Source organism: Manis pentadactyla, chromosome X (assembly GCF_030020395.1).
Source record: "Manis pentadactyla isolate mManPen7 chromosome X, mManPen7.hap1, whole genome shotgun sequence".
NCBI lineage: Eukaryota > Metazoa > Chordata > Mammalia > Pholidota > Manidae > Manis > Manis pentadactyla.
In genome coordinates, this window is record NC_080038.1 from 110,319,886 (window position 1) to 110,334,885 (window position 15,000).

The window sequence follows — 15,000 nt, forward strand, 5'->3', positions numbered from 1 at the left end:
AAAAGTAGCAGTAATAATTCTGTGAAGGAAAGGCCAGAATTGGGTATAACAGTTTTGAGTTTTGGTGAGTTGGAACTTTCTCAAGAGAACGTTAGGAACCTGGGGAAGAAGCTTAAAAGGGAAATGAAAGGAAGCTAGGGGGAACGAAGTAATAGAAACTTCATAAGAGTGAATATGTAAGTTAACGGAATCAGTATTCAAAAAGGGAAAGAGTGGTTTAAATCCGATTAAGTGAAATTTGAAATAGATGAATATTTCTAGACTTAGGTATAAGAAGTCATCTTACACCTGAACTAAATTCTGAAAGCCTAAGTGAAAAAAGGAAGAAGAAAGGACAATCCCAGTAGAGAGACCAGGATATAAATCATGGACATGTGAAACCATGCTAGAATAAAGAAAAGAGGTCTGTTCCTAACAGAAAAAGGTGCCTCTGGAAGAGTGCATGAGATAAAGTTCTCAAGGTAGGCAGAAACTCATTCAACCTCATAAGTTAAGCCAAACTCTTAAGCTTTACCCTAAAAGTTATAAAAAAAAAACATAATATATATAATAAGATAATAAATGGGGGTCATACAGTCACATTTATGCTTTAGAACCATTGCTCCTATATCAGTAAAGAAGACAGATTTAAGATACACAAAATGTTACAAAGGAAGTCTGTATTAGGACTGCTACAGCAATCCAAGTTGAAAAAAATGAGGCCTGAACCAACACAGCTGCACAAAAATGGAGAAGCTAGGATAGAAGCAGGTACTGCTAAGAAGTCATAATTTTCTGCGACTCATTGGGTTGGGAGAAGTGCATATGAAAGAAGAGTATACAATAATTCCAAAGTTGCTGACTTGGGTAACTAAGCAGTGGCACATTCACTGAGGCAAACTAAATAGGAAAAGAAATTGAGGGGTAAAATAAATTCAAATTAGACTTTGAAGTACTTAGGAAAAGAAAAGACATCAGTCTTATGAGTGAATCTGGAGGAAGCAAAGTGCTCATTTTACTCTAAGTTAAGACTTGAGGTTCTAGAACCAGACAACCTGGGTTTGAACACTGACTGTACCAATAAATAGCTGTGTGACCTTGAGCAAGTTATGGTAATTTCTGAGCCTCAGTTTCCACCCCTATAAAATGGGGATAACAACAGTAACAACTACATAGAATTATTGTGGGGCTGAAGTGAGATAATACATTTAAAGCACACAGAACAGTATGCATACAACAAGCATTCTACAAATGTTAATTCTGTGTGTACTTCTGTACCTATCCCACAGCCTTGGACCTTTATACTCCCATAGGAATGACTCAGAAGTTGAGTCTCATGCAAATTTTCAAACCACCAAAGATAAATAGAAACTTTCAAGGTCTTCTAGTTCTTTGGAATTCATGTATGTACACTTAGACAATGGAATGATATAGAAGAATTTAGTAAAACTCGACTGAAATGAAATCAAAAGGTGAATAACAGAATAAATACAATGAATGATAAAGAAATACATTATTCTTAACAGTAATAGTAATAAAAAATGCTTCCAAAAGTGCTTAATTAATAAATGATTGAATAATTCTATCACCAAGATGAAATGAAATATCAGTAATGAAATATTGGTCTTAAATGACATTTAGATCAGAGGTACTTAAATAGATGTAAACCGAACACTTTACCCAAAACATACAAAATACACAAGCTATTCAAGCTCACAAATGAAACACTCTCCAGGATAGAGCAATGTTAGGTCACAAAACAAGTCTCACTAAATTCAAGAACACTGAAATCCTATCAAACCTCTTTTCCAACCACAACAATATGAAACCAGAAATCAACCAGAAAAAGAAAACTAGCAAAAACACAAATACATGGAAAGTAAACATGTTACTAAACCAAAAACAGTTCAATGAGGAAATCAAAACATACAAGGATAAATAAAACTGGAAACATGACTTTCCAAAATCTATGGCACACATCAAACACAGTTCTAAGAGGAAAGATCATAGCTATACAGGACTACCTCAAAAGAAAAATTCTCAAATAAACAATCTAATCGTACACTTAAAGGAACTAAGAGAGGAAGAAAAAACAAATACCAAACATAGTAGAAGGAACGATGGAATAAAGACCAGAATGGAAATAAATGACAGATTTAAAAACAATAGAAAAGATCAATGAAACAAAAGCTGGTTCTTGATTAATAAACCTCTAGCCAGACTCATCAAGAAATAAAGAGGACCAAATAAAATCAGAAGCAAAAGAGAAGATATAATTGACATCACAAAAATACAAAGGATCATAAGATATTATTATAAAAATTATAAACCAACAAACCAGAACCTAGAAGAAATAGATAAATTCCTAGAAACAAACTTCCCAAACAGAAAATCTGAATAGACCAACTACAAGTAACAAAATTGGAGGAGTAATTTAAAACTTCCAAAAAACAAAAGTCAAGGTCCAGGTGGCTTCTATCAAACATTTAAAGAAGAGTCAGGATCTACCTTTCTCAAATTATTCCAAAAAAACCAAAGAGGAAGCCTTCCAAACACATTTTATGAACCCAGCATTACTGTGATATCAAAACCAGGTAAAGACATAAAAAAAATAGTATTTCAGTCTAATATCCCTGATGAACACAGATGCAAAAGTCCTCAATAAAGTATTAGCAAACAAAATTCAACAAAGCAATAAAAAGGACCACACATGACAATCAAGTAGGATTTATTCCATGGATGCAAGGATAGTGCAGTATCAGCAAATCCATCAACAAGATACACCACATTAACAATATGAAGGATAAAAATCCTCTGATTATCTCAATAATATAGAAAAAGCATTTAACAAAATTTAACATCTATTTATAATAAATACTCTCAAAAAAGTGGGAAGTACCTCAATGTAATAAATGCCATATACATCCCCATAGCTAATATCATAGTCAATGGTGACTCACTGATGAAATGCTGAAAGCTTTTCCTTTAATATAATGAAGAAGACAAGGATGCCCACTCTCATCACTTCTATTCAACATAGTATCTGAAGTCTAAGCCACAGCAATTAGGCAATAAAAAGAAAGGCATCCAAATTGCAAAAAAGGAAGGAAAACAGTTACTATCTGCAGATGACATGACACAATATATAAAAATCCCAAAGACACCATCAAAAAACTATTAGAATAAATGAACTCAATAAAGTTGCAACAGATAAAATTAACATACAGAAATTGGTTTGATTTCTATACACTTGCTAACAAGCTATTAGACAGAAAACCTTTTTTTAAAAAATCCTATTTACAATTGCATTAGAAATAATAAAATACAGAAGAATAAACCAAGAAGGTCAAAGACCTGTAATCTGAAAACTGTATGACATTTATGAAAGAAATTGAAGACACAAATATTCTGTGCTCACAGATTGGAAGAATATTAAATATTAAAATTTATATTAAATATTAAAATGGCCATACTACCCAAAGCTACATATTCAACACAATCCCAATCAAAATACCAATGGCAATTTTTACAAAACTAGAACAAAGAACCCTAAAGTTTGTACAGAACCACTAAAGACCACAAATAGCTGAGGCAATCTTTAGAAAGAACAAAACTGGAAGTATCATGTTTACTGGTTTCAAGCCATATTACAAAGCTACAGTAATCAAAAAAGTATGGTACTAAACCCCCCACATACCCATACCACCAAAAAAAAACAACAAACCCAGAATGGTACTGGCAAGAAAACAGACACACAGAGCAGTAGAACAGAACAGAGAGCCCAGAAAAAAGGAATATGGATATATGGCCAATTAATCTATGGCAAAGTTGGCAAGAATATACACAGGGAAGAACAATCTCTTCAATAAATGGTGCTGGGAAAATTGAACAGCTACAGGTAGAAGAATCAAACTAGACTACTATATTACACCATATGAAAACAAATTCAAAATGGACTAAAGACTTGAATGTAACATCCAAAGCCATAAAACACCAAGAAGAAAACAGGCAGTAAGCTCTATGACATCACTCTTCACAGTATTTTTTTAGACCAGTCTCCTTGGGCAAGGGCAACAAAAGCTAAAATAAACAAATGGAATTAATTCAAACTAGAAAGCTTTTACACATCAAAGGAAATTGTCAACAAAATGAAAAGGCCACCTACTGAATGGGAGAATATATTTGCATATCATATTCAATAATGGGTTGTTGTTGAACATGTATAAAGAACTTATACAACTTAATATAAAAAAATCAACATGCCAATTAAAAAATGGGCAGAGGACTTGAATAGACATTTTTCCAAAAAAGACATACAGATGACCAACAGCCACATGAAGAGATGCTCCACATCACTAATCATCAGGCAAATACAAATCAAAACCACAATGAGATATCAACTCACAGCAGTCAGAATGGCCACTATGCGAAAGACAAGAAATAACAAGTGTTGCTGAAGATGTAGAGAAAAGAGAACTCTCCTACACTGTTGTTGGGAATGTAAATTTGTATAGCTCTGTGGAAAACAATAAGGAATTTCCTCAAAAAATGAAAATTAGAACTACCATATGATGTAGCAATTCCACTTCAGGTTATTTAACCAAAGAAACCAAAAACACCAATCTAAGGAGATATATGTTCCCCTCTATGTTCACTGCAGTTTTACTTACAATAGCCAGGATATGGAACAACCTAAGTGTCCATCAATAAATGAATGGATAAAGAAGATGTGGTTTATATTCACAGCAGAATTATTAGTCATAGAAAAAAAGAAGGAAATCTTACCATCTGCAACAACATGGATGGACCTAGAGAGTACTATGCTAAATGAAGTCAGACAGAGAAAGACAAATACCATGTGCTCTCAATTACATATGGGAATCTAAAAAACAGAAACATACTCAATAGATACAGGAAGCAAACTGGCAGTCACCAGAAAGGTGAGAGGTTGGAGGGCAGGGACAGTGTGGAACAGGTGAAAGGGATTAAAAGGTACAAACTTCCAGTTACAGAATAAGTAAGTCATGGAATATAATGTTCAGCATAAGGAATATAGTCAATATTATTTATAATAACTTAGCACAGTGACAGACAATAGCTAGACTTATAGGGATCATTTCATACTGTATAAAAATATTAAATCATTATGATGCGCAACAGAAAACAATAGGATATTGTAAATCGATTATACATCAATTTTTAAAAATGTTTAGTTTAAAATCTCATCATAAAATACTAAATACAGAGAGTCTGGAAAAAGATGGCAGAATGAAGGCAAGGCAGCAACTTCATCCCAAAAGCACATAAAAAAAGACAACACAGCAAATACAACTAAAACTGAGAATGACCTGAAGACTGGAGAACAGACCACCTACATCCGAGGAAAAGAGAAGACCACACAGAAAAGGGTAAAGTGGGAGAGCCAAGGTCAAGAGCTGGATCTATGCCCTCCCCCAACCCAAGTCTATAGGAGGGAGAAAGAGGAATGGAACAGGGAGGGAGTAGGAACCCAGGAGCGCTGCATACCAGGCCCTGGAGATATGTCCTGGGATAATGGGCCCACACTACACTGGGTCCTGGTGATTAATGGGACTAGACACCAGAGACTGGCGGAACACACTGGGAGGCTTGAACTCTGGCCATTCTGGAGGATGGGCCTGCTCCACCCATCCTAAGACCCAGAGAAGAGGCAGCAGTTTGAGTCACTTGCCAGCAGACAGAGGGGGAGCCAGAGGAGTAAAGGTAGAACAGAACTCTCTCCTCAGGAGAAAGGGTAAGTAGAGGATACCCCTCCAGAACCCTCCTCAGCCCAATAGATAAGGAACTCTCAGGGGCCGCAAATGTTCCATCATCCTTGCTAGCAGCATAGCCCCAAGGCTACTCCCTGCACAAGCTTCCAGGCCAACTGGCAGCCTTGGACTCAGCTGCCTAGCAGGCAGCAGGAGACTCTCCCGGCTTCCTTAGCTCCATTTCAGCCCAACCAGAGAAGTGCCTGCAGGAGCCAGCCCCAGGGGCTCCTTCTTCCCTGTGGCTGCCCAGGCACACTTCTGCAGTCTGGTCCAGGCAGACCCACACATTGGATTGCCCACCCCATTATCCCTGCAGCCCTGCCATTGCTGCAGGCCAGGCAGAAAGCATCCCCACCCACAACAAACACAACAAAGTTGCTAGAGCTGATCAAAAAGGTGACAGCTGAAGCAAATTGATAGCACACATGGGAAAACAACCCACCCATTGCACCTCAACAGCTGGGGCCCACAAAAATAGAACCAGGCACTAGAGAATAAAGAATCTTGAGCTTCTAGGCACCATAGGACATCTTGTTCATGAAGCTACTCCGTAGGACAGGAAGCATAGTAGAATTATCTAACACAAAAGAAGAAACACAGAAACTCTGAGAAAATGAGTAGGCATAGGAAAATGAACCAAACAAAACTACAAGACAGAATCCCAAAAGGAGGGCTAAATGAAAGGGAGATCACCAATCTTCTAAATAAACATTTCAAAATAAAAGTAATAAAAATGCTCATGGATTTATAGAAAAGTATTGAAGAGCTCAGGGAGGAGTTCAACAAAGAGAAATAAGACCTGAAAAAGAGCTACCAAGAGCTGAAGAATATAATATCTGAAATGAAAAATACAGTGATGAGATTTAACAGTAGATTAGAACATGTACAGGAAACGGTAAATGAAATGGAAATTACAGAACAGGAAAACAAAGAAGCTGAGAAACAGAGAGAAAAAAGGATCTCTAGGAATCAAAGAGAGCTATGGGACCAATCCATAAAAAACAGTATTTGCTTAATAGTGGTACAAGAAGGAGAACAAAAAGACAAAGAGACAGAAAGTCTCTTTTAGGAAATAATTGCTGAAAACTTCCCCAGTCTAGAGGAGAAAATAGACATTCAGGTCATAGAAGGTCAGAGATCCCCAAACAAAAGGAACCACAGGAAGACAAGACCAAGACACATAATAACTATGGAGAATGTACTGAAAGCACCCAGAGAGAGAAAAATGATTACTAATAAAGGAAATCCCATCAGGATATCAGTAGATTTATTAAGAGAAATTCTACAGGCCAGAAGGGAGAGACATCATTTTTTTAATTTACTGAAACAGAAGGATATCCAACCAAGAATCCTCTACACGAAAATATTATCATTGAAATTTGAAGCTGGGTTTAAACAACTTCCAGATAAACAAAAGTTGAAGGAATTCACTACCACTAAGCCAGCCTTATATGATACGTTAAAGGGACTGCTGTAGATGTAAATGACCCTAAGGCCAAATAGCTTTCACCAGTAAAAATAGACCCACTGTTAAGGTAGTAGACAAACTAATTGCCAAGCAAGTATAAAATTAAAACAAAAGAAGCAAAAAAAACTGTACACAAAATCAGTCAAAGGATACACAAAAAGTGCAGATTATGACATCTAATATGAAAAATGTGGAGGAGGAAGAAGAAAAAAGTACCATTAGTTTGTGTCTGAAATAGAGTAATCACCAATATAAGATAGACTTATATAGTAAGGAAGCTATCCTTGAACTTTTGGTAATCACAAAACTAAAGCCTACAATATATACACACACAAAAAAAATTAATTAAAGAAAAAGAGAAACCCAATTACAACACTAAAGAAAACTATCAATAACAAGAGAAGAGTATAAAAGAAGAAGAAAGGAACAGAGAGGAGCTATGAAAAAAACAGCCAGAAAACAATTAATAAAAATGCAGTAAGTACACATCTATCAATAATCACATTAAACATAAATGGACTAAATGCACCTATCAAAAGACATAGGATAGCAGAATGAATGAAAAAAGAAACAAGACCATCTCTGCTTACAAGAGACTCTTTTCAGACTCAAAGACAAACACAGACGAAAGTGAATGGATGGAAAAAAATATTACATGCAAATAATGGAGGAAAGAAAGGATTAGCAGTCAAAATGGATTTCAAAACAAATAAAGTAACAAGAGACAAAAAAAGACATTACATAATAAAAGGATCAGTCCAACACAAGGACATAATCATTATAAATTATCTATGCACCCAACAAAGGAGCATCTAAATAGGTAAAACAAATACTAACAGAATTAAAGGGGGAAATAGATTGCAACACATTCATTTTAGGGGACTTTAACACACACTCACATCAACACATCAAACAGGAAGAAAATAAAGAAAAAGAGGCACTAAACACATTAGAACAGATGGACTCAAGACATACACAAAACATTCCAGCCAAAAGCAGCAAGACATACGTTTTTCTCAAGTGTACATGGAATGTTTCCCAGAATAGATTACATACTAGGCCACAAAAAGAGCCTAAGTAAATTAAAAAACATGGAAATTGGTACAAAACTTAAAATACACTACAAAAGAAAATTAAAAAGCCAACGAACACATGGAGACTAAAAAATATGCTTCTAAATATCAACGGCTCAATGAACAACTTTTTTAAAACAAAAAAATCAAGAAATACATGAAGACAAACAAAAACAAAACCACAACAGCCCAAAATCTGTGGGAGGCAGCAAGGGCAGATCTAAGAGAAAAGTACACAGCAATACAGGCTTACCACAAGAAACAAGAACAACCCCAAATAAACTCTAAACGCACAATTTAAAAAACTATAAAAAAGAAGAACAAGTGAAGCTCAAAGATAGTAGAAGGAGGGACATAATAAAGATCAGAGAAGAAATAAATAAAAAAAATACAGAATAAAACAAGAGAAAAAAAATCAATGAAAACAGGAGCTGGTTCTTTGAGAAAATAGATAAATCCCTAGCCAGATGTATCAAGGAAAAAGAATGTACAAACATAAACAAAACCAGAAAAGAATGAATAATCACAATAGATACTACAGAAATACAAGGAATTATTAGAGAACACTATGAAAAACTCTATGCCAATAAAATGGACAATCTACAAGAAATGGACAACTTCCTAGAAAAATACAACCTTCCAAGATTGACCCAAGAGGAAACAAAATCTAACAGACTATTTACGGGCAATTAAATCAAACTGATAGTCAAAAAACTCCCAAAAAACAAAACTCCAAGTCCAGATGGCTTCACAGCTGAATTTTAACACTTAAGGAACACCTAATACCCATCCTTCCTAAAGTATTCCAAAAAGTAGAAGAGGAAATACTTTCAAACTCATTCTAAGAGGCCAGCATCACTCTAAAACCAAAACCAGACCAAGACACCACAAAAAAGAAAATTATAGACCAATATCCCTGATGAACATACATGCAAAAGTCCTCAACAAAATATTAGCAAACAGAATTCAAAAATACATCAAAAGATCATGCATCATGACCAAGCGGGATTTATTCCAGGGATGCAAGGATAGTATAATATTCATAAATCAACCAATATCATGCACCACATTAACAAAAAGGATAAAAACCACATGATCATCTTACCAAATACTGAAAAGGCATTTGACAAAATTCAACATCCATTCATGATAAAAACTCTTTAACAAAATGGATATACAGGGCATGTATCTCAACATAATAAATGCTATATACAACAAACCCATAGCCAACATAGAACTTAACAATGAAAAGCTATAAACTTTTCCTCTAAGATCGGGAAGAAGACAAGGGTGCCCACTCTCCCCACTTTTATTCAACATAGTACTGGAAGTCCTAGCCACACCAATCAGACAACACAAAGAAAGAAAAGGCATCCAAATTTGTAAAGAAAAGAAGTTAAATTGTCACTATTTGCAAATGACATATTATACATAAAAAACCCTAAAGAATATACAAGAAAACTACTAGGACTAATAACTGAATTAAGCAAAGTTACAGAATACAAAATTAATACACAGAAATCCATCACATTCCTGTATACTAAAAACAAACTAGCAGAAATAGAAATCAGGAAAACAACTCCATTTACAACTGCATCAAAAAAGAGTAAAATACTTAGGAATAAACGTAACCAAGGAGGTGAAAGAGCTACACTCTGAGAACTAAAAGACATTCAAGAGAGAAATAAAAGACACCAATAAATGGAAATCTATCCCATGTTCATGATAATAAGAGTTAATATTGTCAAAATGGCCATCCTGCCTAAAGCAATTTACTGATTCAATTCAGTCCCTATCAAATACCAACAGCATTTTTCAATGAACTAGAATAAATAGTTCTAAAATTTATATGGAACCACAAAAGACCCCAAAGAGCCAAAGCAATCCTAACAAGAACAAAGCTGAAGGACTTAGGCTCCCTGACATCATGCTTACTACAAAGCCACAGTAATCAAGACAATTTGGTACTCACACAAGAACAGACCCACAGATCAATGGAACAGAATAGAGAGCCCAGATATAAACCCACACATATATGGTCAATTAACATATGATAAATGAGCCATGAAAATACAGTGGGGAAATGGCAGCCTCTTTAACAACTGGTGTTGGCAAAACTGGACAGCTACAAGACAATGAAACTGGATTATTGTCTAACTCAATGCACAAAAGTCAACTCAAACTGGATCAAAGACCTGAATGTAAGTCATGAAACCATAAAACTCTTAGAAGAAAACATACAAAAATCTCTTGAATATAATCATGGGCAACTTTTTCCTGGATACATCTTCTTTGACAAGAGAAACAAAATAAAAAATGAAGAAGTGGGACTACATCAAACTAAAAAGCTTGTATACAGCAAAGGATACCACCAGCAGAAGAGAAAAAGCACCCTACAGTACTGGAGAATTTATTTGTAAATGTTAATCTGATAAGAGGTTAACATCCAAAATATATAAAGAGCTCATATGCCTCAACACCACAAAAAATAAATAACCCGATTAAGCAATGGGCAGGGGATCTGAACAGACACTTCTCCAAAGAAGAAATACAAATGGCCAACAGGCACATGAAAAGATGCTCCACATCACTAATCATCAGGGAAATGCAAATTAAAACCACAATGAGATATGCCAGTTAGAATGGCCACTATCCACAAGATAAGAAACAACAAATGCTGGCAAGGATGTAGAGAAATAGGAACCCTCCTACACTGCTGGTGGGAATGTAAATTGATGCAACCATTCTGTAAAGCAGTATAGAAGTTCCTCAAAAAGCTAAAAATAGAAATACCATTTGACCCAGTAATTCCACTCTTAGGAATTTACCCAAAGAAAACAAAATACCTCATTCAAAAAGATATATACACCCCTATGTTTATTGCTGTACTCTTTGCAGTAGCCAAGATATGCAAGCAACCTAAGTGTCCATCAACAGATGAATGGATAAAGATGCGGTACATATGCACAATGGAATATTATTCAGCCATAAAAAGAAAAGAAATCCTGTCATTTCCAACAAGATGAGTGGAGCTAGAGGGTATTATGCTCAGTGAAATAAGCCAGGCGCAGAGAGACAAATATGATTTCATTTAGTTGTGGAATATAAAAACAAAGCAAAACAGAAGGAACAAAACAGCAGCAGACTCACAGACACTAAGAAGTGACTGGTGGTTACCAAGGTGCGGGATTAGGACAGGCTTGGTGGGGTGGAAGTTGGAGAGGGATAAAGGGGCACAACACTTTGCAATTACAATGTAAGTTGATCACGGGGACTGATGAACCACTGTGATATACATTGAAGCCAAAATAAGATTGTACATTAACAATATTTTAATTAAAAAAAATACTAAATACAAGGACTAAGATATTTTTATACCTCTTTTCACATTCCACAGTTTGTTTTGGCTTGTTTCTTGGGACAGAAGTTGAATGATTAAGAATTCTAGGAGCAAATCAACATATTAAATTCAAAATTTATTAAAAAGTGTTATCCACATGATATAAAAGATCTCCATAGTATACTGCATGTGGTCCATGAAGATCTTTGCTAGAAAATAATATTTAAATATTATTTAGATCAAATGTCCATAATTGCACTGGCTATTATGAAGGAATGATGCTCTCCAACTCTTCCATGAATCTTCTTTAATAAACCCTTTCTCAAGGCTTGGAAATTTTCTAGCCAAGATATTGCCCTGTGCATACCTAACTTTTGGCTGAGACAGAAGATAAATACAGATTGTTTAGGTACCATGACTGACTTTGTTTTCCCAGTACAGCGATGATATGCATTATGTTGATGTAACAGGTATTATTTTGCAAAAAGCCAAACAATAAATTTTAATTCTAACTGAAAACCCAGTGCTAAAGTTCAACTCTTTAAAAAAAGCACACACATTTATCAAACTTTTAATAACTAAATGAAATGTTATTTGGAGAAGCAAAAGAAGTAAAACTAAGAACAATAAACCATCATATTGAAGAAGTATTTGTGTATGACTTCATATAATTCTAAGTATTCATCTCAAGGTCAAAAGTAATGAATTATTAACTCTTTAACCTTTGTAACTATCATATATGAGTTTTTAACATTTATTCACTAAAAATATAAATGTAACTTAGTTTTCAATTTTGAAGTTTACTTTTATAATGGAGTAAAATATCTGCCTTTTATTAAAAAAATATCCAGATAGCAACTATCAAAAGAATATAGAAAAGAATTTCAAATTAAAGCTACATATTAATAACTGGTATATAAAATGAACTACATATGTTGGTGATTACAGAAAGATGGTTAACATAAAGAAACCAATTCCATTACCCTGGTTTCCTAACTTTTATGTATTAGAGCCTCCTAGGAGGAAGTCACAGTGAGGAATAAAGAACAAGTATCACAGGCAAAGCAGAGTAACTTTGCACCCATCAATTTCAAGATTAACACCACCTTTATTCTTCTTTGTGTTGGGTGTACACTGAAGTGCACCGAATTCCCAAATGCAGAAGAATTAAGGTAATAAACTAAGATGATTAGGAAAAACAGTGTATCTTTAAAGAGTGATTTTGAAAAAAAAGACATAGTGGCAAAAACTATACCAGGGAGGAATGTCAAAATTATTGCAGGGGAGGCGGCAAGTCAAACTGAAAGCCCTGCACTAAAGTAAATTCTGAATTATCCCCACACCACACTCACTGGCATTGTGATTACTGATGTGTATAAGTCACACAGAGCAGAAATTAAAAAAAACTTGAAATTCACTTTCCTATTAGGTATTTTTATATACTCGAGAATTCTTTTTTTTTTTTTGCTGTGTACTTTGATATTTAATGTTTTAGTCTGTGATACTCAACATTAAAATAAATGTTTTATCTAAATATCCATCCTAGATTATTAACTTACTTTCCTAATCCAGTTACCAGTACAGTATTTTAAGTAAAAGACTCTAAATTTCAGCTGCGTCAACCTGGCCCCTTAATACTTAAGGCTTCCACAAACTCTAGATACCTTGATGCACGTCCTCCTGCTCTGGTCCTCTGGAAGAGTTTTTCACTGAATGATGCTCTATAACATAAAAGCTTCCATCTGTATTCACATTTCATGTACATCAACCAAACCAAAAGATGGGAGAAGAAAGATGTTTTGGGAGAGGACAGGGAAGTCATTAGTAAAGCAAGCAGAAAATAAAGAATGGATAGATTTGAAGGGTTCAGAGAACTACTTAATTAGTTATATAATGAGCTAGAGGTTAACATGATGCTCCTCAAATTTGAATGTTCATATGATCAGGAAAAAAAATCACGTGAAAACAATTAATGTACATAATATCTGTAATTCTAAACCAAAAATAAACTCAAAATCTGATTTCGCTTTCCATGATCCTTACTGTATTTCAATGTAACTTTTCATAATTATTTTTTTATTTATCCATATTACAAAGCTCTCACAAATACATCTTCCCACAATAAATACTCTTGGGACACACCTAAAAGTGAATAAAATAATTATTAAAAGGAAAGACATAATGGAAAATACTACAGAATAAGTTAGCTGGAATGAACATGAAATCAAAACCAATCAGCTGAAGCTATTCACTGCGAGGACCACATATATTATTATCCTTACTTTAGGATGACAACCTAACATATCTTAATAAGCTAGCTTAAAAATCAGTATAAGAAAAAGAGCAGTAATCACTTCTCTTAATACTAACATATGTAAGTAGGGTTGCTGGAAATTTTAAGAACTGGCTAAATAATTTACAAAGCGACTTTATTAATGATATTTAAAATGATATATTTTTAAAATTTCCCAAATAATAGTGATAAAATTATGACTTAAGGAATAACTATTTTAACACAGACAAGGTCACTGATTGAGGGAGACTTCAATGAACTCAAATCCAAGTAGAAACAACATGATATTTTGACAAGGGGATAATGATTACCTTTTAACATTTCAACAATAAAAAAAAACTGAATAATAAACTGCTAATGCAAACTAGTTTAATGTGTACATCTCACTTATGCAAAGAGGAGGCAGTGTTCTAAATAACTAGGCTTCAGACTTTCAACACTAAAGAGTTATCTACTTTATTTGTTGATCTCTTTTCCCACCTTTTTGATTATTAATTCTACACAATATTGTCTTATTACTTTTCTAAGATAGTTTCATCCACCAGGTGCTACTACCAATTTAATGATTATTTTTAGTAATATGACCTAAACAAGTGGCAAGCTATCTTCAAGAAAGTCAACACTAAGCTCAACATAAACAGTTTTTTAATTGCCTCTAATTTTAGAGTACATAGCAAGGCTACTTTTAGCTGAGAGCTAACTCTGCATTTACCTCAACTAATAGCTAGCTAAATAACAGTTAAGTAACATAAAGTCAAAGTAGGAGTCATAGGTGGTACTTTCTGATATGCAAGCATAATCTTACTCCAGGTAAATTATTTTAAATCAAGACTAATAACAACCAAACAAAAACATTACAATGACTGAAAAAACCTAAAAAGAAACGTTACAACTCCTCATTGAACTGCAATTTTAAATACCATTTCAGATATTTCATTAATAAAGTTGGAATCTAAAACGCAATACAATATGAAAGGGAAAATCTACAACCCAGAGAAAGTACAAATTACATCAATTCCTTTAAGGATATATCCATATACAAGATTATTTCTGATGTT

At 34.3% G+C, this 15,000-nt stretch overlaps 1 protein-coding gene across 7 annotated transcripts in view; it reads right to left on the reverse strand.

The window, feature by feature from the left end:
• The window catches only part of LRCH2 (leucine rich repeats and calponin homology domain containing 2), a 171,606-nt gene that overhangs the window by 44,743 nt on the left and 111,863 nt on the right, over positions 1-15,000 (reverse strand). For 5 of the 7 annotated variants that reach the window (XM_036917260.2, XM_036917259.2, XM_036917258.2 and 2 more), the window contains exon 12: positions 11,688-11,753. The exons of the other annotated variants lie outside the window; for them this stretch is intronic. In XM_036917260.2, coding sequence (XP_036773155.2) covers positions 11,688-11,753 — 66 coding nt within the window. The remainder of the gene's footprint in view (positions 1-11,687; positions 11,754-15,000) is intronic. 7 annotated transcript variants of the gene reach the window in all.